Below are 23,848 nucleotides of genomic sequence, written 5' to 3'. Positions count from 1 at the left end.
AAGAATTGAGTGGTACTGAAAAAAAATTTAGGTCAACCAACACCATGAAAATATTGATGATCAAATCAAGCAAGTTCAACTCTGATGGAAGAGACAATATGTATGATGCAGACATTCTTTCAAAAAAGTATTTGAAAAGATTAAACTTATAATTCTTGACCTAGGGTGTGAGTGTGGGACAAATACTGCAAATTAAAAACAGTTTCAGAGAAGCATTCTCTTTGGATGAAAATATATTTTTCAGCAAACTATTTCTGATAAAAGAAAGCTTCAGGTGATAAAACACATCTATTTGACATACAAAGAATAAATTCACATTCATATTCCTCAAAACAAATACAACCCTAACCAAAGTGTCTTGATTCCTAAAATATATCCATCCTGCAAAGTGGCCCTCAAGACTAACCTCTAACTAGAAGAGAAACCAACTTTGGGTTTTGACACAACTATTTGACAAACTTTGACTTTTACAGCAATTGTAGATTTGTACCTGTTTTGATCTAGGTGCTCTTTTGACACTCAAACAACGGTCAGGACATACTTTTGAATATCTGAGGGTTTAAGGAACTGACAACCAAAAAAAAAAGCTTTTAAAAGCAAAACGTCAACTTTGACGAATGAAATCAACCATTCCACTGGAATAAAAATATTATATGGACTTAATGTCAATATGTTTTTCCTTGGAAATAAAGACAGTATAACCAGATTTGTTAAAAAATAAGGTACAAAAGAAACAGAAAAACACGGTCATAAAAATCTGGAAAACAACATTCTTGAAAGAATCAACATCCTCTTAGTCTCATCACATCAGAATAGGAGGAAACACTTGAGACAAAAGAAATTGTGCATTTTGTACATTATTTTGTGAGAAACATAGTATTACGGTGTAAATTTAAAGGCCATTAACTTGGCAAAGCGGCTGAGCCTCCATGCAAATCTATCCACATAGCATGTGCCCTTAAACTTGCAACCAAATTCTTGATGATATTTTTTCTTTACTTTTGATCTGTTTTAACTCTCTGAGCCTTGGCCTCCTGAATCCTAAGGAAATGTGTATCCTTATTAAACTAAAGTAAATTTGCCTTGACATACCCAGCAAATTGGCCGCCAGAGGTGCACATTACACACGACGCATGACACCCACTCGATGGATGCTTGATAACCTCTTTCCTACACGTCTCTACGAGTTCAGCTTATTTCTAGGTCTTGTCGCTGATCCTCTTGATTTTTGCTGATTATGAGAAAGCTGTTATATCTAGGCTTTGCACAATATTGGAAAAAAAACTGGAATGCAATTTTAAAGTTGCCTGGAGAGACTTCAAAGGAACTGCTTGTCCTTGGTTTGTTAGCAAAGTATCTGGTTTCGCCAGATACATGTACCAGCCTGAAGACCAAAGGAAAAGGCTGGCGGGTGCCAATGAGGCTTTTATTATTGTGAGATCTCACGTTCAAGTCTACGTGTCAGGCTGAGGTGGGTCAAGGACATAAGAGCATTGGGTAAATTAAATAGTAGGCCTATGTCTACAGTGTCCTTGATACGCATACAGCCTTGCTTGTAATCCTGCAGAAATTTTCAATTTGAATTTTTGTACAGTTTAGCTGGAGCTGTATATAAATGTTTGCTACTCATTTCTTCCCCTGCACATAACAAACTTGCAAAACAGATCTTGCTCAGTCAGTACTGGCAACAGTTTGTCTCTAATCTCCAACAGTCTACCCCTAGTCAAGATGGTAATCGGGGCTATCCTGTTGTACTGCCAACTTCACGCTAAACCCAAAGTATGTGGTATAACAAGGTTTAACTGTATCAAGAATGGTAAATGTAGCATATGTTCAAATGTTTACTATAGTTCATAGGGTTAAGAGCCAGGCATTTTTCTTTACCTTTTCAAATAGTTCTAATTTCAATTTCAAAGTTATATTGGAAAAGGCTTCAAAATACCTGGTAGGGAAAAGTCATATGAGTAAAACCACCCAGCAATGAGCAAGTTAAAACTTTGGTATAGGCATTCAAAAGTACAGTTACAGCGGAGAAAGAAACTTTAAAAATTATATGGTCAACAGGGTACTTAACCATAATCATGCCATCACAAAAAAGAAATAATTACTTTGGAATGTCAAATAATAAGAACCATGTGAATCTCAATGAGATTCATTCAAGTCTAGATACTTTAAGAAACACATGAGATGAGAGTCCAAATGTCCCATGATTAAGTGTCAAGTGTCCGAATGTCCAGTGTCCACCTTACTCAGCAATCTATACTCTGTTGTTCAGATCACCGTATGGTCCATGCTGTTCTTTGATAAGGGTGAAGCTGTCAATGATCTCGCCATTCTGAAACAAAATCATAAAAACATTAATACTGGAGATGTTATAATAAGGTAATAAACAAAGTTAGTAACGTAAAGATCAAACATTATAAAGGTATGGAAAGTCACCTTGAAAGCAACTTTCTTTCAGCTATCAGCATCACCTTGTCAGACTTTTAAAAAATTGGAAAGGTTTCAAACTTTTTTCACAAGATAGGTTACCTTGAATATATAAAGTTTTCCTTGTACAGAGAAACTTATAAGAAACTTTTAGACAATCGAAGCAAAAACTTTGTCTCCGCAAAGCTAGCAAAGTCTACCTTGTCATCTGACACCTGCTCCACATACAGGTGTGTTTTATTGGCAAACGTCATGCGGGTGTAGCCATAGTCGCTGGAGTGGTAGGCTGACCAAGGTGGAGGATTCTTCTGGAAATACTCATGGCGCTCACTGCATCCCTGGTGAAAAAATAAAGAACGTATCTATTCCTAGAATGTCATAAGACAAGTAACCTCAGTTCTTCGTAATATCCATTACAGATTACATAAAGCATAGAATAGCAAGGCAGTAATAGACTCTTTCCTAGATTTCAAGAATAAACAAGGTACCACAAAAAAAGCACAAACCTCTTTTATCTCAATAACTTTCGATCAACAACACAAAGCATGATCTGTGTTCTCAGTGTGAATAAAAAGGCTCTGTTTCAGCTTATAAAACATCGCTAGTTTTCAATTTGAAAAATTGTCTTTTAGGCGAAAAAAAGAACCAAGTTCACTTACAGCAGACCCTGTGATGATGTGTGTGATTCCTCCAGGGTTTGTGTAGGGAGACTCATAGCTCCCGTTTCTGACCTGAAAAGTTCACATCATAGGCACTTTGGAATAAGTGGTATCACACGATTATGAAGGTAGAAACTCCAAAATTTCTTTCTCGATTCACAATTTCTCAAACAAAAACCTTCAATTTTCAGTCCCAGAAAGAGCCAAATATCTGGGAGGAAAGGAGGACAGCATAGAGACATAAATATTATCCAGTCCAGCTTTTTATAGGAAGTTAGAAAACGAAACAGAATTATGGGTACTCTAAAATGAGTGCATTTAAAAAAGTGCAGAGCATGTTTTTGAATATTTTGTTTCGTCTTTCAAAGCTTTTAGGATGTAAACAAAAGAACAGCTGACTATGTCATCTCTGCCTCATCAAGTAATGGGAAGTAAGTATAGGTGAAAAAAGGCACACAGCTGTTTCTTTCTCATGTAAACATTGAAGATAATGATTCCTCAAAATCTGATGACAATCATAATACTCTTGATATTGGAATGACTTATGCTATTAGGTTTTCAATCTGGACACCCAGATAACCAAAGTTGTTCCTTTTATTTGGAAGTTTGGTGCAGAGAGTGAAAAACATTGAGGAAAATATGTTGAAGGAAAATAAAAGTGTGCCAATGTCTGAGTGCCCAAATTGAAAAATTAAAAGAGTAATTAGAGAATACAAGAGAGTAACAAACACAAAATTATGAGGAGAGATAATAATAGATGCTTGATACTAAAGAAGAACCAAACCACAACAGGGCACCCATAAACCAACAACAATCTTTCACTTGGATTGAACAGGCTGAAACATGTTCCTAAACGTAGCTGTAACTATTAAATTTTCTTAAATCAATCCAATCAAAACAAAATCTGAACTTCCAAAATTACGCTGAGAATGCTGCTATCATACCAAAGGCAATCACACAGACTAACTACACTTAATAATAAAAAAAGATAATGCAAAACATATTTTTTCCATATATCTTATCCATTATTATCTTACCTTTAGGTTGTACACAGGCCACAATCTCTCGTAGGAGTGTTCGTGGGCCCAGATGGACAAATCCACACCTTGTTGATAGTAGAGATCTTCCAGGCTGAGAATCCTTAGCAGGGGAACTCCTACACGCACCTGATGACACAGATTGACACATTTTTCAGCATCTCCTACATCTACTTAGTTTGTGCTAAGGAAAGACATTCGGAGTAATATTCCCATAAGGGGGGTGGGGGAGGGGTTACTGATGTAAGCATTTAAGGTAATTCAAATTATTCAATTTCTTTGCCCCTCTCCTGAAACACATACACATACAGTATACACACACACCCACACACACACGCACGCACAATTTTAAGTTGTTAACAAAATTTCAAAAATGCATTTTGCTGATGAAAGGTGGAAGTTATAACTGTACAAGTAAGAAATGTGTGCTGGGAGAGTGTTTGTTAGCTGTCATTTAGTCTGTTTTTAGTAGCTACTAACAGATAGAGTATGTCACTTGGAATGTTTACCAATCAAGAGACAAACACAGATGAAGAATTGATGGGAAAAAATATCTGGTTTTGACATTAACCTTAAGTTCCTCTGGGTCCACCGCTAGATCGACATTGCAATATGCTGAAGAACACATTTAAATTCTAGAAGGCCATAGGGTTAAAGAAAAAAGTACTATGGACATTTGAATTAACTCAATTCAAATAAAAAAAGACGACAGAAATAGAAAGCATTGGTGTCAAGAAAAATATCAAAAAAGGCCTTTCACAACATAAAGTCACACATTAAAGTTATACTTAAAGGTACCGGTAGTTAATTAGTAAAAGGCACTTGTCATTTAGAAAACCATTACAGTTTCAAACTGCACTTCCACATATGTCGATTCCTGTGGACAGTTGGGACACCAGAAAACACTTGGCTACCAGTCTTCGTTCCATTCGAATATAACATTCAGACAGTCCTCTTTTTTATTCACTCTAATTTGATAACCTCCATCAAACAATTCTCACCAGACTTTCATTGCTGGTGCAGTCATCATTGTCGTTGTTGGAACAGTACATTGGTCGATGGCCAAAGGTAACAATCCATGGTCGCTTGCTCCTGTTCTCAGGCTGATTGGCCTCCTGAGAGAGACAACAAAAAGAAATTAATTGAAAGCAAACAAATACAGTGAGGTCCACTTAAACTGAAATCTGTGGGACCGCAAGATTTTCTTCAGTTGGTATAGAGAGGCAGTCCAAATAGAAGAAAAAAAAATTGCAGATTTTTATTTCTTTTCGTTTACGGACAGCTATTTTTTAAATCTACTGTGTTCAATTTAAGCTGACGCCACTGTATTCATAGCGATCCTACAGACAAATAATATCTGGAAGGACATGTACTGAGTAGTGCAGTGGATATAAAAAAAGGAAAAATATGGGAGGAATTTAAAACATTTAAGACATTCTTGTTTCAAGGCACCTGCTATATGTGAGTAACTGTACTCTGACAGTCCACAGAGGACAGGAGAGAACCACAATGACTGCCTTCAACACATCCACAGGTTAAAGTCACAATACTAAATATGACCTTTCTGCTGAACAAGTCTCTGTGAAAACATATCAAACAATGTTTAGTTGAACTCTTTCACAGAATTTTGAATTTCAGTACACTAAAAATTATAACAATAAAAGATTTTATTTACAGAGAATAAATAAGCTGACAGAATAGGACATATGGTTTTAAAAGCCTGGGAATATAATTATGATGGAGTGTTAATGTCAAGGCATTTATTATAAAATCAGATGGTAGAAACTAAATATTATATAGGATAAATATGACACACAAGATCTTTGAGTCATAATGATAATATACTGCATTTACACTGCTCACATCCCTACTCTCTTGTAAATAGACTTTAAGCACTTTATATTGCATTATTACCCTGGCAGACCCTGTAAAACTGAAAAATTCTCAGCTTCTTAAGAAGCAGTAAAGCTGCCATTGTAAAAATGCTTCAACCCCAACATATGAGTATTATGAGCAAGATCTTTCTGTGACTGTAGTTGGTTTCTCATTCCTACCTTGGTGAAGTGATAAAAATTTGTGTACAAAGCCTTTAACAAATACACAACGTCAAGCCCTTACCTGCTCTCTGCTTTCGTCTCCACTTTCTGCACCTTCCCTCCCCCTTTACCCCTCCTCTGGGTTCCTGGACTCTTTCCTTCGTATGTAAGCCTATTACCAGTAGACTACCAACACTACTATAAAATCATTTTAATGCTAATACTCTTGAACACAAGCTGATTTTACATTTGTACAGAAAACAAAGCCTTGACATTTAATCAAAGCACAGCAACAAACTGAACATTTCATTATTATGAGTCCCAATGAAAAATTTAAATAGGAATTTGTTTGGTGAGACCAGGTGAGCTTACCATTAAGTCTTTCTTGAGCCAGTCATACTGCTCATAGATCTGTGTGAATCCATAGTCCGGGAAGTACAAGAATTCCGTTGATATGGACACAAAATGGACAGGACCCATGTTGAAACTGCAAAGCACATAAACATAAAACAGGGCATGGTTTAACTTGGTGAGAGCCATATGGTAATATAAACTATTAAAAGTAAAATGCAAGCAGGCAAAGAGAAAGTCTTAGCCTCAACTGTTATTTTAAAGCAGAGCAAAAAAGGCTTATCATTTACAATGCTAAAGCATTGTCAAAAGGAGAAACCCAAAAGAAAGGCCCATGCATGAACAGATACTCTTTCTCTCTTATAGCTCAACACATTCTCTGAGTATGCTCCAGTATTTTGGACATAAAATAGTTAAAAGTGAGCATTAATTCTCCAGGACACTCCAATCTACAAACCACAATATAAAAGGCCCCAGCCAGTGCAGTCTAGAATATCATGCATTACACCTGAGAATCACAGTCAGCAAACTTGAAGGGTCATGTCTCGCTAGTTGAGGTAACTGTCCGCCCAGTGTGTGTAGCTGTAGCTCACCATGCTAATTCATTCCTGTATAAGTGTTTGTTTGTGTGTGCATGTGAGTGTGTGTGTGTGTGTGTGTGTGTGTGTGTGTGTGTGTGTGTGTGTGTGTGTGAGTGTGTGTGTTTGTGTGTAGCTGTAGCTCACCATGCTAATTAATTCCTGTATATGTGTTTGTTTGTGTGTGCATGTGAGTGTGTGTGTGTGTGTGTGTGTGTGTGTGTGTGTGTGTGTGTGTGTGTGTGTTGTGTGTGTGTGTGTGCATGTGTGTGTGTGTGTGCATGTGTGTGTGTGTGTGTGTGTGCATGTGAGTGTGTGTGTGTGTGTGTGTGAGTGTGTGAGCGTGTGTGTGTGCGTGTGTGCATGTGTGTGTGTGTGTGTACGTGTGTGTGTGTGTGTGAGTGTGTGTGTGTGTGTGTGTGTGTGTGCATGTGAGTGTGTGTGTGTGTGTGTGTGAGTGTGTGAGCGTGTGTGTGTGCGTGCATGCATGTGTGTGTGTGTGTGTTATCTGTCTTCTTGGAGGGGTTACTGTATTACCAGATTCATACTTGAACGAAAGGCATATAATATAAACAACAACAGGTACCTTTGTTTTAAATTGACTTATAGTCAGGTCCAGCTTTTTCCCCGATTCAATTAAAATTATTGATAAATTAATGCCCTTGTAGATGTTTCTAACTATGGTTATCTTTTGTGTCCATTTTTGTCCTTTTTTCAGTCTATAACTAATTCTCAGTATAATAATATATATCTAGCATTGAGTACATTAACATTATAATGCAGTAGACTTCTTGGAATACCAATAATTAAAGTTTGTAGTAGATATGAGGACAATAACTAAGTGAAAGAAGAAAAATTATGTCCACCCCCTATAATTGATATCCCCCACACAAAATCAACAATATATACATGTTCATATGCATAGCAACAGCAACAAAAACAAACATAGAGTTGTTGGTATTAAAAGGGGAAAAGCAATTATTATTGAAGATCTGAAAGATAGTAACTTCATATATTTGTCTCTACCTTGTGAAATTTCATAATTCACTTTAAAAAACCCTAAATAGACTAACAAATAATTGAGACACTCAAAATACATACCTGTAATACATCTTCCCATTATCATTGGGCATATTGAATCTGGCTCTGTAGTTTGAAAAATTACTGAGGAAAACAAAAAGAGAAGAATTTAAAAGTTGCAACTTTATGAAAACTGACATCTCAGGAACAACCAACAGACTACACAGGTAAGTTACATGCTAATCCCGACCCTCACCCCTAAAAAAAGAATCTTATTAGTCTTACACTACGAACAAAGAACATGTCCCCTTCTAGTTCTTTTATTTGTCCGTGTGAGTTAAGAGAAGCATGTCAACACAACAATAGATACTCAGTGTAGGGGAAAGAGTAAGACAGGCAGATAGACAGAAACAGCAAAGAGAAAAAGTGGCATCCTCCAACCACCCACCAGCCTTTCTTCTTATTTACAAGTTAACAGAATTGTATCCAAATGAACTGTACGTCAACTGAGGGGTCTCATCTCTTCTACTTGTTGCACACTATACATTTCAATATGGAAACAGAAGCTATTAATGTTGGGCTATCATGTCTAAGGATATATTCAAAATAACACAGTTCACTGATAATTTACTGAAGAACTTTTTCATGCTCTGTCTCATACACACAATAAGGGTGAAGCATTAAAACATGTGTTATCCAAATTACCTTAGTCCTTAGGACAGCATAATAAATAGATTTTAATTTAGCAATGCCACTGAAAATTTAATTTTTCACTTTAGCCCTTTTTTATTAGATACCTAAGAAAGAGTTTTTAATTTTAAGAATTATGTTTTCTGAATATAAAGAATCGGTTTATAAATTAAAAAAGTTATGGGGTTGTAAAGGTCGGCAAAATATGGATGACCCACAAAAAGGAAAACAAGCTGGGCCCCCTTTCGATGAAAGGAATGATCATTAACATGAACTGAAAGTCATTGGTCTACTATATTTACACTCCACTGGAATGGAGCAATAAATCTTGAGACATGCAAAAAATTAGAAGGTCTAAATCTTTACTCTCAAAACAAAATGCGCCTCGTGAAATATCATTTCCCGCACTTCCACTGTAAAGGACAGCTACGCAGCTTTGTTTTGTTTCTCAGTGGAATAATCACAAAGGCCAAAAAACGACGGCAACTTTTTGTCAAATATATTTTTCTAAATTCAGGAAATGAATAAATAAAAAATCGGGCTCCGTCACAGGGACCTATCTATCTTTTTGCAGGTACTTGCCAACTTTCAACTCTGTAGCTGTCATAGTTTTATGGGAAAAGTGACACATCTGTTTCCAAGTTGCCAAATATATAAAAGATACTCCTAAAAGAGGACCACGCAATAGCAGATTCATGAAAGAAAATCAAAGCCATCTCAGTAATTAATTCGAGTGTTAGAAAGAAACTTGGCTACCCAATGAGTTTTTGGGTGGAGAAATAATTTCAAAAGTCAGATTTACTAACCATTTCATAGTTATTTTGTTATAATCAAAATTACATATTACGATTTTGCCTGAAAGGGTTGTTGGGATGAGAACATTTTATTTATAGCATTGTATCACAATATGGGATCTTTCCCTTGTAGCGCTCCAGGCGACAAAATTCGCCTCCCCTCTCTCACTCCGCTGAGCACGCGAGGCGACTATAATCGCCAACGGGCGGACCAGCTCCCAAGCGCGCAAGGCGACTATTGTCGATTTAGGGGAACACCTTATTTTTGGAGCAAATAGCGTTACCTTTAGCTGCTATTATTGGTTCTGTAATGGAAAATTTTACTCTAGAATGGTTAAACCAATCAAAATCAAGGAAAAAATAACCCAGGGGTCAAGGCACTGCGTGCCTTCGTGGGTTCTGTTAAGCTGCTATTATTGGTTCTGTAATGGAAAATTTTACTCTAGAATGGTTAAACCAATCAAAATCAAGGAAAAAATAACCCAGGGGTCAAGGCACTGCGTGCCTTCGTGGGTTCTGTTAGGGATAGACTCTATAATGTTTATTTAGGTCAATTACCCTGTAGCGCTGAACAGTGGATGAATGATTGGTTTCATTAACAGCTTTCCCTTTATTATTTTGAACACCAAACCTCTGGAAAGTGAAGTCTTTTCTGAATTTATAAATTGTCTAGGGTTTTGGAGAATGTATGCATGCATACTGTCAAGATACAAAATGAAACAATAACATTCCTCGCGTGGGCCTCAAACGACCCGGCCAGCGCTCCGGGGCAGGTCACCAACGGTCAAGGCTAAGTGGGCCCGGCACAGAGCACGCTCAGCGCTTCCGGTAAGTGCTACGAGGGTTAAGAATATGTTGGCAGCATGACTAAACAATGGCAAAGCTTTCTTTGATGACTTTAGACCATGTCAACCATAAAATATAATTAAATCCAATCTAGCATGCCGTAAAATTAAAAACCCTTTTTTCCCATTGAGAGGCTAACACCCGGAGGTGAGATAAGCTCGCCTTGGAATACCCCCATTGCGACATTATAGGGGAACAGAGAGAAAAACAACCGGATGTGCACGCCCAGCATTGCCATTTCAAGTGACAAAGAATGGGCTTGGAATAGTCATGTGGGGAATAGGTCACATACATTTGCTGAGGGAGTGGGGGAAAAATGGCCGGTCTCTGAGCGAAGCTGCTTCGGAAAGGGGGGTAATAGTACATTTATGATAGGTTCTAAACAACTATTTAACACAGAACATTCAAATTTGAGGACAATCTTGAGGAAAGATAGATCTCTTACCTTCTTGATGTTGAAAATCAAGCTCCTTATAGTTTTCGGTATACCCAATACGAAAGTGTTTCTAACACCAAAAGTATAGGTTAATTTATGTGTACAAACTTCAACGTCCATATATCATTAGTTTGCCCTATTCTTTGATTGGTTGCCAAGTTTCACTCACACTGGTACAGAAATAGAGCAGATCGAGTTTGAGAAAGCTGGTCACTTACGTTCCGACCCGGTCCAAAAATTCACCCGCAAACGGGAACCAAAATTTTGCAGCGTGCGGAAGCCCGATTGGCATTGCTATTTAATTACGGTTCTGCCTCACTCAATAACTTCTACTGCATTATGTACTAACACAAATATACATTGAACCTCATTACAGTGTCAGCAACTTACAATCAAGCACACACAATGAGGTAAAAACGTAAAATATTTTCAAGCTACCAAAGGGAAAAGAAAAGCATTGGAAAAAACAGAGCCCAGAAAATTCTTTGTTCTTGACAATGTTCAACAGTAGTTGACATATACTATACAGACTTACTAGGAATTCTCGTGGTTTCCCACGCAGGTCATGTAAGGCACTGACGCAGCCAGGGATTGAATTTCCTGCATAAACTGGTCCCCAATTTTGCCATTATCCTGTGGAGAAAATAATCATGGCCTGATTTTATTTGGAAGACAAGTTTCCAGCACATAGTACACTGCATATTCAGTACAAATCTAGTCTTTTAAGAGGCAACACTCAATCTAAGTTTAAAATAAAAATTCTGGCAAAAAGTCCATCCGTGTCACAGTACTCTTTGTTTAGTTTAGTTTTAGTAAGAGTTTTATGACACTTGCAACACAATTAGGTCATATATCCACCGTACTTGTTCAAGCATATTACATGGCAAATAAGTCATAGTTGCAAGAAAAAAAAAAGAGTGACTCCAATGATAGTCTCCCTCTGTAAAGCAGGTTAAAAAAAAGCTAGTAATTTTTCTTCTCACAGCAACAATACAATTTCTGTGATCCTCAAGCAAACAAGTTTCAACAGCTGGGAATATGATATGGGTTATATAAAACCAGAGTAAGGATATAAAACAAAGATTCCACAGCTACCAAAGTGATAAAACCATCCATTTTTAAACCAACAGACAAATGCCATGTCTCACCTTGGACAAGTCATAAGCAAAATCACCTGTGGGGGAAAATAAAGTTAAAACATTAAGTGTCATTGTTAGCCAAGAGAAGTCCACGACTAATATGAAAAAGTTTTAGGATAAAACAAACAGAAGTAGTTGGGAAAAAGACTGATTAATCATTTAAATGTACACAGAGACAGGTATGAACTGTAAATACAAATTATGTTACAAACTTTCAAAGGTATTGTTTTGCTGTCTGTACATAAACGTTAGCACATGTTCATCTTGGAGAAAGCAAAAAGTACATAAGTTGTCCATTTGATCCTTTGTAATCCCAACAATGTAACGACTGCCCTTTCTTCACTAATCCATCAATTTCGAAGTAGTTTTTAATTATGCTTTTGTCATAAATAAGATATGACGAATAATAATAGTCACATTATGAAAGGAAAATTGTAGAGCTGTTCTTTCTTGTCTCATCAAAGAAAGACTTTAAAAGTTTCTTACAGTTTCATATAACAGGTTAAAGATTATATCTCACCAACATGAATAACAGCATCATACATGCCCTTGGCAGCATCAAGTTCTAGCCTTGGCAAAGACTGGGCATTGGTGGCCCCCATGTCGCCAAAGACGGCAAGTCGGGGACTCCAGTCCTGTCCTTCAGGCATCGTCCTGAAGTAGAACGCACCTGACTCAGATTCCTCACTTCTTACTTTATAGTCTATAGTGTTGGGAGAAAGATGAAAGACCAAATATTGAAATAACCTTCATGTTACGACACGAGAATAAATAAAATATTTTTTCAGGAGCATAAACAGTAAGGTAATGGCTTTGAACATCAGAATAAAGAAAACGAGATTTTGAAAGATTCAAGACAATTTATCATACCATTCGCAGTATGGGTCAGTTAATTATACAGTAGAGTCCACTTAAACTGAACAGTTAATTTGAAAACAGCAGTGAACTGAATAAAAACAGAATCACCGTTACTTTTTTCTTTGTCAGAAAAACCATCAATTAGTGAAAATGTTCCTACTTCTAAACCAAAAAGAACTTGGAGTTGCGTTGTTCAAATCTTCACTGGCAACCCTCAGGTAATACAGATCATCAAGCCTTATACGCTTCAAGACAGCAAAACAGAAGAAAGAGAAGCGAAGACACATGTATATCGAATGCGACCCAGAGAGACGTACAGCCAATGTGCTGGTTGCAGTTATTTAAAGAGGTAGATGAGAAAAAAACTTGCACAAAGTAAAATTATCTCAAGTATGGAATTCTCTACTCAACGCTGTCGACCATTATCCCTGTTTGAGAAATTTCTATTTTAAAATACATGGCTTATTGAGGAAAAGATTTCGATTTAAGTGGACAAAGTTGGTGGGTAGCAATGGCAGAGGTAGATCCTTCTTCTTTTCTTTCTTTCTGTTGCCAATATCTGTCTTTCTTACTTTTCTCTAACAATAAAAGGTCCTTACCGTTTACAAGTAGGGCCTACATTTGATTGAATATGACTATCATATTTGAGTAACGGATTTTGTAAGATATTTTTCTGGTGAGACCAGGAAATGTAACCAGATAATTTAAAAAACCAACCTTAGCAACATAATCCATTGATTCCTAGAGTAGCACTAGTACACTGAGGTCTCAACTACCAAGAACAACATGATTTATTGCACAGATCTTCTAAGACGGCCACCCTTTGTTGAGGAGAAAAAAATTGCCATCTTAGACAGGTGGTCGTTTTACACAGTGCCCTTATAGTGGTAAAATAATGCAAAAGGGAAAATGGGAAGTGGCCATTTGAGCAGATTATTGTTTTATAAAATCAGGTAGCCGTAAGAGCAGGTTTAACTGTATCTCCTCCTCTCTAGTTAAAACTGGATTGTTACTCCACAACCAAATGATCAAGAGAAGCCCATTTGGAGAAAAAAATGCAAAATTAAAAACGAGATGAAAACACAAAATTGTGGACTCACAGTACGTGGTGTTTCCAGTTAAACCTTTAAGATCCACTCGATGAATGTACTGTGACCTTTTCTCTGTGCCACCATCAACAAAAATATGGCTAGATCCTTCTTCAACATTGACCAAATGTAACAATTCTCTCCCATAATGCACTGAAGACAAATCAGTTTTGTTAGGAGTGCTCCATGTAATTATCATCTGAGAAGGCAGATCTGAAACAAGAAAGTGAAAACACATCAGGTTTCAGGAGATTAATTAATTGCACACATACATATTTCAAGATAATTAGGCCCTACCATCAATTAAAAATAATTCCAGATTTTAATTTTCTTCACACTTGATGAATGATACTTTTAAATATATGAAAAAAAACTTAAAGCAAAAAAATTTAAATCTCTTTCTTTGCCATTGGTCAAACCATGTTAAGCCTCCTCTTCTTTTCCTCTTCTTCCTCCTCACCAATGAATTTAAGGTAGATAAGGTCAAGTACCTAGTCATGATAGAGACCATTATAATACCAAAAATCTCACACGGTCTGTGTGCATGTTGTGCTGCATGTTAAAGATCCAAAGTAGGTCGTGATTGAAAATCACAGAAGGCCATTACACGGCCTCACACGAAAAATTAAGCAGACTTCGATGTTACTACCATAAAAAATATCCCTATCACACAGGCTGTAAAACAGCTAGAGAACCTTCACTACATAATACATCTTCCTTGACTTCAAACGTATTCATATATTGACCATGTCTTCCTTCGAAGTATTTGTAAGAAAACAAGATCTGAAGGGAGGGAAATTTCTTGGGCAATTTGCCTCCTCTATGTCTACCACTCAGACAAAATTGTATCACGTATGCTGCTTTAGCTTTAGTCATCATCAATACTGATGGACAGCTGAAGATAAATGTCTAAGTTCAAGTATTAGATGAATAAATGTACAAAATGCACTTAAGACAACTTGAACACATGGGAGATCATGGGAAAAGACCACAATAACGTTTTTTTATTTTTTCAAAATAACTGGGCAGATAAATGAGTAGGGTTTCAGACCCAGCAATTACCACTTTGTATAATATAAATAAATATATGGTGTGCTAGTTCAGCAGGAACACAGCATTGCTCATTTGATTTACACAAAAAATCCATATCTCAGCAATTCAACTTAACTATCAAAACTGTGGTATATAAAAATGCATGAAGCTTTAATCTCTACTCAGAAAAGTACACATTTTCTACAAATAGGTAAAATAGGAATAGGAGCAGTCAAGTTATATGGAACGCTTGTGGTGCTAAAAAATTCGATGATAAAATTGGCTGAGTACAAATGAAAATGTGGAGCCACCTTCTGTATGTATTCTAAGAGTTTGAGAAGAAATTCAAAATAATATAATGTTACGGCTACAGGAGAGATAACTGAAATTGAAAAGAATCATAGCACAACATACCCCCATAAGATATATGAATATGTTGAGGTGCTTTCCCGGTGCCATGGTCAGCAGTCTTGAGTGTTCCTCCAGATATCAATACGAATGCCAGTGTTAAAACTATAGTTTGTTGGCTGTACATGGTGAAACTTTTCAAGCTGTTTCTGCTGAGCTGGTCATGACACTGTAACATAAGATTAAGATTTCACAAGTCACAGAAAACACTGGTCATATTTTCTGTCAGTTCATTAAGTTTACTCAGACAATGCACATGAACAGTACAGGCTGCACAGGCACAAGACAGGTGATCACTTCACTTACAAAAGGAAACTTTCTCTATTAAGTTGCTCAGGTAATTAACTAGTTCTTTTCAGAGGCCAAGACATTTAAACAAGACCAACAAGTTGAACAAACACCTGACATAAGCAAACAGGCTAATTATGGTTTGCGGAGTAGCCCTGCACTTTCTTCGACTTTCCTTTTCTGCAACTAAATTAGTCCACGTTCAAACTCTAAAGTCTAAAGATCAGAGATATGTGAGTGTATAACAGAGAATTGAATCAGCATGTATGAACTCTCTTAGCTGTGGTCCATTTTTATTAATTAACCCTCTTCTTAGCACCATTAATAGATTATATATAAAGGTCAACAGGTCAGCATAGCAGGACCAAAATGGTGGCCAGCTGCTGGCTTCCCAGAACCGAATTGGTCGCTTTTAAGCACAAGGGGGCTATCCCGAAAAAAACTGTTTGGAGAAAATCTAAAAGACAAGGAGAGTTCTCTCTATAACCAAACAAATATGTACGCACCAATGAAACCAAACTTCTCCTTTAGGTAGGGCAATGCCTATTTTTGGTGCAGGTTAAGATTTCTTGAAACCCCCGAAATATGGGTTAGCCCACTTGTCCCTAAAAACGACCGATTATTCCAGTGTTTTTAAAAGGTTCAAGGGGTGTAGCAAGGAAATTGCTTTTTTGCATTTGATTTTTAAGCAACATATATTTCAATGACATTTCACATTATATAAAGACCTAGGACGTCAGCATTTAAATTTGAGTGAAATGTTCTTATTTCTAAGCCTGCACTAAAGGCGGGTGTGTCAAGCCGATAAAAGCCGGTACGGCTCTAAAGCGAGAAAGCCGGTATGGCAACATGACGAGAAGGCCGGTTTTGGCCGGTATGGCTCAAAAAGGATTAAATAATCAGGCTATTTATTTTGGTAAAATTTTACTTTCACTCCCGTACACAGATGCACTGCTTAGGGTGTTAAACTGCAGTACTTATTCATGCGGTCACACATCTACTAAAACTGTCACAAATCACTCATTTTCAAGAAAATTTCAAACCTGACTGCAAAACCTAAAAATATAGGTAAGAACAAGTAACCCCCAAATATTTTTTTTTCAATTCAGGGGGACATGCCCCCCTCACCCCCCCCCCCCCCCCCCCCCGATTGGTCTAAAGCGCAGAAACTACTACTCAGTTAGTAGTTAGGCTAATAATGTGATGCAGTTTCATAAAAAAACATCAAATATTTTTCAAACTATTAATTTGTGACTGAAATGAGGTCGATATTCGTGTTCATTGTATCAATACATTTTAGAAAATTGACACAAGATAATACAGTGGAGCTCGGATTCAACGAGAACTCGGATTCAACGAGATGAGATGGATTCCCCGTTTTTTTTCTTCTTTAAAGTCAATAAAAATAACCCGGATTCAACGAGCACTTAAACCAGCGAGCTCGGATTCAACGAGGTCGCTTCCAGGGTGAACAGCCCCAGCAGACGTGGCTTCGATCATTTTTCTCCCTGAACGAACTTTATACACGAAAACCATCCTTTGAACCTACATCGTGAACTATTATTCACTTAGCCGATCGCATGCGACCAATCAGCGGCCTTTTTCCATACCAACACATGCGTTGTTGACACGCGAACGTGTCTACTCTGGCGTGTGTCGGAGTCGGATGGGCAGCCTGCACACGTGTGGCTGTGTGTGCATGTCAGGAGAGGGGGGGGGCACTAGCGGTCTGGGCGTTGAACATCGCAGATACAAACGCGTCAGAGTCTTTTTTCCCTCGGCAACTGATAGCTATTGCAATGATAAGCTAGTCTTGACGTAGATCTACTTAATGAATTGTGCGCTGGTCTATGGAATCAAAAGTTGCCGTATGCTAGGCTCTGCACAGCAACACAACTTTTTGGTAAACAATCGAGATGACTCAGATGTGTGCATTAGAACGAATCGGTCTTTTTTTTTACACAGCTCATAATATGCAGGCATTTCAGGCATTACTTGTGACTTCTCTTAAATACATTACTTGCTCAGTGCCTCTAATTATCTACATAAAACTTCATATTTGCTATAACGAACACTCGGATTCAACGAGATTTTAGGTTAGGCCTGGCGACCTCGTTGAATCCGAGTTCCACTGTATACAGATCTATGTATAATAGTTAAGTGTGAAACGAAAGGGAAAGTAATTTTCTAAAATTTTCTCATTTCACATCCTTTACTGCTCTCTAACAATGTTGAATGTTTTGTAGTCTGCTTTCGTCTCCACTTCCTGTCCCCACCGCCTCACCTCCTTTGTCCCTCCTCTGGGATCCTGACTCTTTCTGTCTAAGCCTTTCTACTGCTACTCCTTGGCTCCTTCTTACTGCTGTCTTTCAGCCACACCCCTGATCTTGTGGTAGGAAAGATCTACACCTAGCCTTCTCGGACAAGGGCGAAAAATCTCGGAAGTCCCGTTTGCAAGTTGCAGACGTTAAAGATAGATAGATTCCTTAGTGGTCCAAAAGCTATAAAAGAGTAGGCTTCGATCGCCACTCAGGTAAAATTCAAAATTTCCTACCAACTGAAAATGTTTATGTGTCCTGCACGCTCATTTGACCTTATGCAGTTGCGAGCTCCGTAAAACACATAACCAAAAACAAAATAAAATAACAAAAACATTCACTAGATCTAGATCTTAGAATGGGTCATTCCACCAGAACTGTTTACTAAGTTCCTAGTCTATTTTGAATGTCAACTACAAACATTAAAAGACACCAAGCATACTTATTTTGGTACCAGTATCAGTGCAAAGAAATGATGTTGAAGAATCACTAATAAGCTTGAAAAACTGTTAAAAGTCCATGTTGTCTGATGAGAAACAGTTACAGCTAAAAAAGAGGTGTTTTTCTGAGTGAAAAAAGTAACAAGGAAATGGTGCCGGTAATGGGTTTGGTCTCCAAGCAACAAAACTGTTTGTTTCTTGTATAAAGAGGCACCTTTCCATTAGAATTAGCAATGAGCAAGACTTTGGAATAGTGTGTGCAAAAAACACACACTTTCCCTGTATGAGGTCGCTGAGGCCTGTTGTTTAGTTGTGAGGATTGTTTCATGTGTTCGTCCATTTTGAACTGGAAAAAAATGTCCTCAAACAGTCACAAACAGGAGGGTTCAGCTTTCTTCCTTGTATGGGAAACTGATGCTGAACCATTCCTACACTGCTCAGTAAGAAAAGAATTTTGAAGGAATGTGTCTTATTTCGAATTTTTAAGCCGTTTTGAAAACAGAGCCGATGTTCGTCCAATGTAACATTCCCAACGACCTTTGTCTCTCATAGTGTGTTTATTTTTTTTCGCCGGCATGCTTTTAAATGCCATGCGCAAAAGCCGATCCTTTGTTTGCAGTCTGTGGTAACATGACAATTCAAATTCATTGGCATGCACGATACGATATAAATTACAACAGATTTGATCTCACTTTTTGAGCTTATAGATTTTAGGTTTTGTTTTTTGTTTATTCTTTAAAAAAAAAATTAATAATTAAAATAATCGCAGTGGCTACGATCACAGCGCCCTGAGTGCAGTTGGCAGGTGCTTTTGAAGCTACGTTCACGGCACTAAAGCTTCGTTTAGGGGGAGCGTCCACTGCCATGAGATGAAGGAAAACGAAGCGCCCTTGCAGAATTAAAATCGGGATGTATGGGATAATTTATGGAAAATCGGATACGGTAAGGGGGAACAAGAGGCAAGAGATGGGAAACAGAAGGTGGGATTTTGACGATAGGACAGGTCATAAAATGTGTACAATAATGATTGTATTGCACCGGGTCAGCCTGGGAACGGATGCAGAGAGGAAATGACGGGAATCAATCATTCTTATTATATTAATAACAAACGCCCGCTCTCTCTCTCTCTCTCTCTCCCCTTTCTCTTTCCTTCTCTCTTTCTTTCCCTCCCTTCTCTCTTTATTTTTCTCTGTCTCTGTCTATCTCTCCCTCCTTTTTTCTCCCCCCCCCCAGAACTCTCTCACTCTCCCTCTAACTGCCTGCTGACAAAATTGCACACTTTCAATCAACTCGAGAGCGCTGGAACGTTTGTTTATCACGGGCCGTCAGGCGCTAACAAAAGGGCGCGCCCAAGTCTCGCCCGGACGCAAGATAGGGCAACTGAAACATCTTGATAGGCGTATACATTTTTATTCCTAATGCGTTGTTGCATAAAGAGTTCGTCGTTTTCCCTTATACTGGCAAGCTCTGAGCCAGAGCTCAGTGTAAGGGAGAACGACGAATGGTCGATCGGTCAAGGATCACTGCTTCTTTTTTCTACATCTCATGGGATGGAACGCTTGAAGCAGGCCAAAATATATACGTCACTGATTAAAACCAGCTTATTTAAACTGGCAGTGGACGCTCCATCTAAACGAAGCTTGAGTGCTGTGAACGTAGCCTCAACAGCGCCTGCAAACTGCATTCAGGGTGCCGTTAACGTACCCTGCAAACTACGTTCACAGTGTCATGAACACGGCCACTGCGTAAAATAATTGTAGATCTAGAAAGATAGGCCTAGTTTATAGATCTTATGATTTAGATTCTAGAACTCTAGATTCTCTTCTAGATCTAGATCTAAATTTAATAATAATAATAATAATAAATAAATAGCATTTGTATAGCGCATATCCCAGCTCAACAGCAGGCTCTGTCCATGCGCTTTACACTATATTATTACCCCAGCAGACCATAGAACACTCCGAAACATTCTCAGCTTCTCGGGAAGCATACAGTGCAAGCAGCTGATTAAGCGCTCAAACACTAACAAACTGACAAGATCTTTCGCTGTCTATAGCCGGGTACCCATTCCCACCTGGGTGAAGTGAGGAAAATTCGTGTAAAGTGCCTTTCCCAAGGACACAACGTCGGGCCCTTTACGGGATTCAAACCCACGACCTTATGGTTGCGAGTCCAAGAGCCTAACCACTAGGCCCCCGACGCCACATGACATTGCTGTTTGGGCTACGAAGTTAGATTCTAGATCTAGATCTAATACTAATCTAAATCTAGATTTAGATCTAGAATCTAGATCTATCTAGATCTAGATCTCTAGAAATGTAGGCCTAGATATATATATATCTACTACTGACACCACTGTGTCTTCTCTTATGATCGCAAAGACCTACAACTGTTCTGCCGTCGTAAGGGAAAACAACAAATGATCCTGCGCAGGTAGCGAGGCAAATTTTTCAGGAGAGGCAAAAACTGTTTTCACTTTATAACTCTTCTATTTTTCACTCTTTTAACTCTTTACCTACCAGGCCAAAATCCACCACTGGCCCAGGGCTTTTCCATGACCTATTTTTACGCCTCTACCCCGCCAAAAGATAATGTGAAAACATCCAACTAAACACACACAAACCATATCTTATGGACCATCAAACTGAAGGTTAAAAAATAATCTATCAGATGGCGATACAATATTGAAGATTTATTCCAATTATATTACTTTGGGGTTTCTAAAAGTAATTATGCAATATCGAAGGCGTCATAAGAAATCAATAATTTTCCAGTTTTGAAAGGTCATATCTTAAAAAGTGCAACAGCAGCATAATTCAAACTTCCCAAGTAGGTTGCCTCAAGTAATGCGAATAAATGCTGAAATTCATGTATGTACCTATACAGAAGTGAAAATATGAGACATATATACTGAAGTCAGTGTAGCGCTTTTTTCCCACATATTTACGTTTCGAAGGGGACAAAAAAAGCACTGAAATGACTAAAATTCGTCTCTCAGTGCTATTTTCTTTTGTATCTGCTAACAGGAAGTCTATTCTATCATTTTAAAAACATGGATCTGCCGAGAATTTCGTGTCTTATTTCGCATTATGCGGCCCGTGGTAGGGTAAGTGTTAAGCTGTAATTCACAAGATATCTGATTGATGTGTTCATAAAGCAGTTTCTAAAGTTTGAATGGTTTAGGTTAAAAAGTAGCAAAGTTATTCGACATTCGTCGTTCTCCCTTACATTGCGCACCCGCAAGTAAGCCTTGCGATGTAAGAGAAAACGACGTATATGGTACAGTTCGTCTTTTTCCTTTACACTCGTGAACGTTTATGGGCGTAGGCGATGGTCAGTTGCTACGCATAATTGACAGTAATAAACTGTGTACCGGTACTGGTTTACTACAAATAAAAATACGACGTATAAAAACTAGCTAATATAAAAGTATAAAGTTAGGTGTTTGTTATATCCCAACTCGGTAAACGTCCTTCGTTTCCCTTCCTCGCTTGGTTAAATACTACACACATTCAGTGTACAAATCAGATGTGAACACATTTTCAACAGCTTGATTTAACACTGTCTCATTCGGAACCAAAGTTTAGTCTCCATGGTATTATATCTCTTTATTGTATTCTCTTCAGAAGCGAGTTTTACTTTTATTTTCGCTAATTGCAAAATTTTCCCTGCACGACCAAAGGGATCAACAATGTTACAATGTCAATAATACGATCAGATCATTGCAAAGTAAAGCTTTCACATAAAAAATACAATGTAACAATCTGACAAGACTGCATCACAAACGCTTTCGGGAGAGGTAATGCGACGATTTGTAATAAAGGATTCAGTAGATCAGATCAGAAAACATACCACAAAGTAGAGATCGACAAGGACAGTTTGATTCTGCAAATAACTCCAACGTAACGTCCATCAAGTCATAAAAAATTGTTAAGCAAGACTAAGGGTCACCAAAATAGGTCCACTTTTTAAGTTGGACAAAGAAATTTACTCTTATATAACGCAGTGTCATTAATTGCTTGGTAATTCTATTTATATGATGTCGACCAGTGACACGTGCTAGACAAATTGCGGCTCTATAACCATCGTTGGGATTTGGGATGTCAAATGACTGGACAGCATGTTAGACTATTAGATTGCTTGTATCATATATACAGAAGGGAAACAATAAATCCTGGATTGTTGGTCCTTATATTAACATGTTGAATTATGTCCCTGTAATTGTAAGCCCTACTTTTATTTATCTACCCTCACAACAAAGATTGTCTGATCTTAGTGATCTTTACTCACTCCTCCTTCCTGTTTCAATCACATGTACTTTTCATGCTCATTATGATTTATTTAGTTTTGTCAGTGAAGCCAGAGAGGGCAGACCTCATATTATTTTCATCATTAAATTACCCTTCTTCATCTAGAAACGGAGTTTTTACTTTTGCATTATTAAATACAATAATGGCAAACAACCCCAGTGCAACACAGCAAACTAACATGACGTTAGTCTGTGAACATCTGGCAGACACTAATATGCAGTGCTAATACATTTCTCCCTAAATACTTTCTTGACCCTCCCATCCCCACCCCTTTTCCCCTGTTCCCATTCGTTTTCCCCTCTCTCAAGCCTGCTCTTGTAAACTCACACCATCAGCATATCTGCCTAATACATGAAGACAGACAGAAAGACCTTCTTAAACCCTGGTCGATTGTACTCTGGGGGAGGGGGTGGTAGAAATTTATTTGCAAAAAACCTAACTCTATATGTTTGTACAGACGCAACAGTGACCAATTGTCATTCGTCGCCCATGCCGAATTTCCCCAACGGCAGAGACCAGGGGACAACGACGAACGAGCAGTGATCCTTGGCCAATCGACCATTCGTCATTAGTAGACTCCCTTACACTGAGCTCTGGCTCGGAGCTCGCCAGTGAAAGGGAAAATGACAAACTCTCAATTACGCAACAACGGATTAGATAACAAAAATTTTTACACCATCAGATCCAGAATTAAATTAAAATACTCTATGAAATTCTAGATCTATATCTATATCTAGATCTAGATCTAGATCTAGATCTATATACAAATAAAAAAATCGAAAAATTTTGACAATACGTCGCTATCCCTTCCTAACGACGGCAGATGATAAAAAATCAGCAGCCCTCTAGATCTATAATGGAGATCTATAACTATAACATAACACTAGATCTAGAGATTCTAACTATAATTATTATAGCAACGGAATGGTTACCAAAATTAAAGGGAGGTATGAGAGGTCTGAACTGTGTAGATCTAGAATCTAGATCTAGATTAAGTGTAGGCTAGGCCTACTTCTGACGATCGATTCTGTTTGGAGTGCCCTTGCCCTTGTTTGTTTACTTTACAAAAGGCATTCTTCTAATCTAGAGG

At 37.9% G+C, this 23,848-nt stretch overlaps 1 protein-coding gene across 2 annotated transcripts; it reads right to left on the bottom strand.

The window, feature by feature from the left end:
- Positions 1–1,908: 1,908 nt before the first annotated feature.
- On the bottom strand, positions 1,909–23,839 carry LOC101852169 (acid phosphatase type 7). Of its 2 annotated transcripts, XM_005095845.3 has the most exons (13): positions 23,691–23,839; positions 15,409–15,571; positions 13,975–14,175; positions 12,537–12,719; positions 12,026–12,051; positions 11,413–11,510; positions 8,193–8,255; positions 6,535–6,649; positions 5,128–5,241; positions 4,127–4,255; positions 3,090–3,161; positions 2,631–2,768; positions 1,909–2,335 (listed from the first exon to the last, which is right to left on the bottom strand). In XM_005095845.3, exons 2-13 carry the CDS (start codon positions 15,527–15,529, stop codon positions 2,258–2,260), a joined length of 1,338 nt encoding a protein of 445 aa, XP_005095902.1. In that variant the 5' UTR covers positions 15,530–15,571; positions 23,691–23,839; the 3' UTR covers positions 1,909–2,257. The 2 variants fall into 2 exon arrangements, with proteins under 2 accessions (XP_005095902.1, XP_005095901.1); XM_005095844.3 differs by lacking the exon at positions 23,691–23,839 and having other exon boundaries at positions 15,409–15,852.
- Positions 23,840–23,848: the final 9 nt, after the last annotated feature.

This window comes from Aplysia californica, unplaced genomic scaffold, assembly GCF_000002075.1.
Source record: "Aplysia californica isolate F4 #8 unplaced genomic scaffold, AplCal3.0 scaffold00115, whole genome shotgun sequence".
NCBI classification, from domain to species: Eukaryota; Metazoa; Mollusca; class Gastropoda; order Aplysiida; family Aplysiidae; genus Aplysia; species Aplysia californica.
Note: the sequence above shows the minus strand (reverse complement) of the source record. Positions and strands in the feature narration are given on the sequence as shown.

What these genes read in the sequence shown, in the direction of transcription:
- LOC101852169 (XM_005095844.3), bottom strand. Translation starts at nt 15,580, where the DNA reads ATGTTACAGTGTCATGACCAGCTCAGCAGAAACAGCTTGAAAAGTTTC. An exon ending in AACTGGAAACACCACGTACT is followed by an intron (nt 12,720 to 13,974) that starts GTGAGTCCACAA and finishes CCAACACTATAG; the next exon opens with ACTATAAAGTAAGAAGTGAG. An exon ending in TTGCTTATGACTTGTCCAAG is followed by an intron (nt 11,511 to 12,025) that starts GTGAGACATGGC and finishes TTTTCTCCACAG; the next exon opens with GATAATGGCAAAATTGGGGA.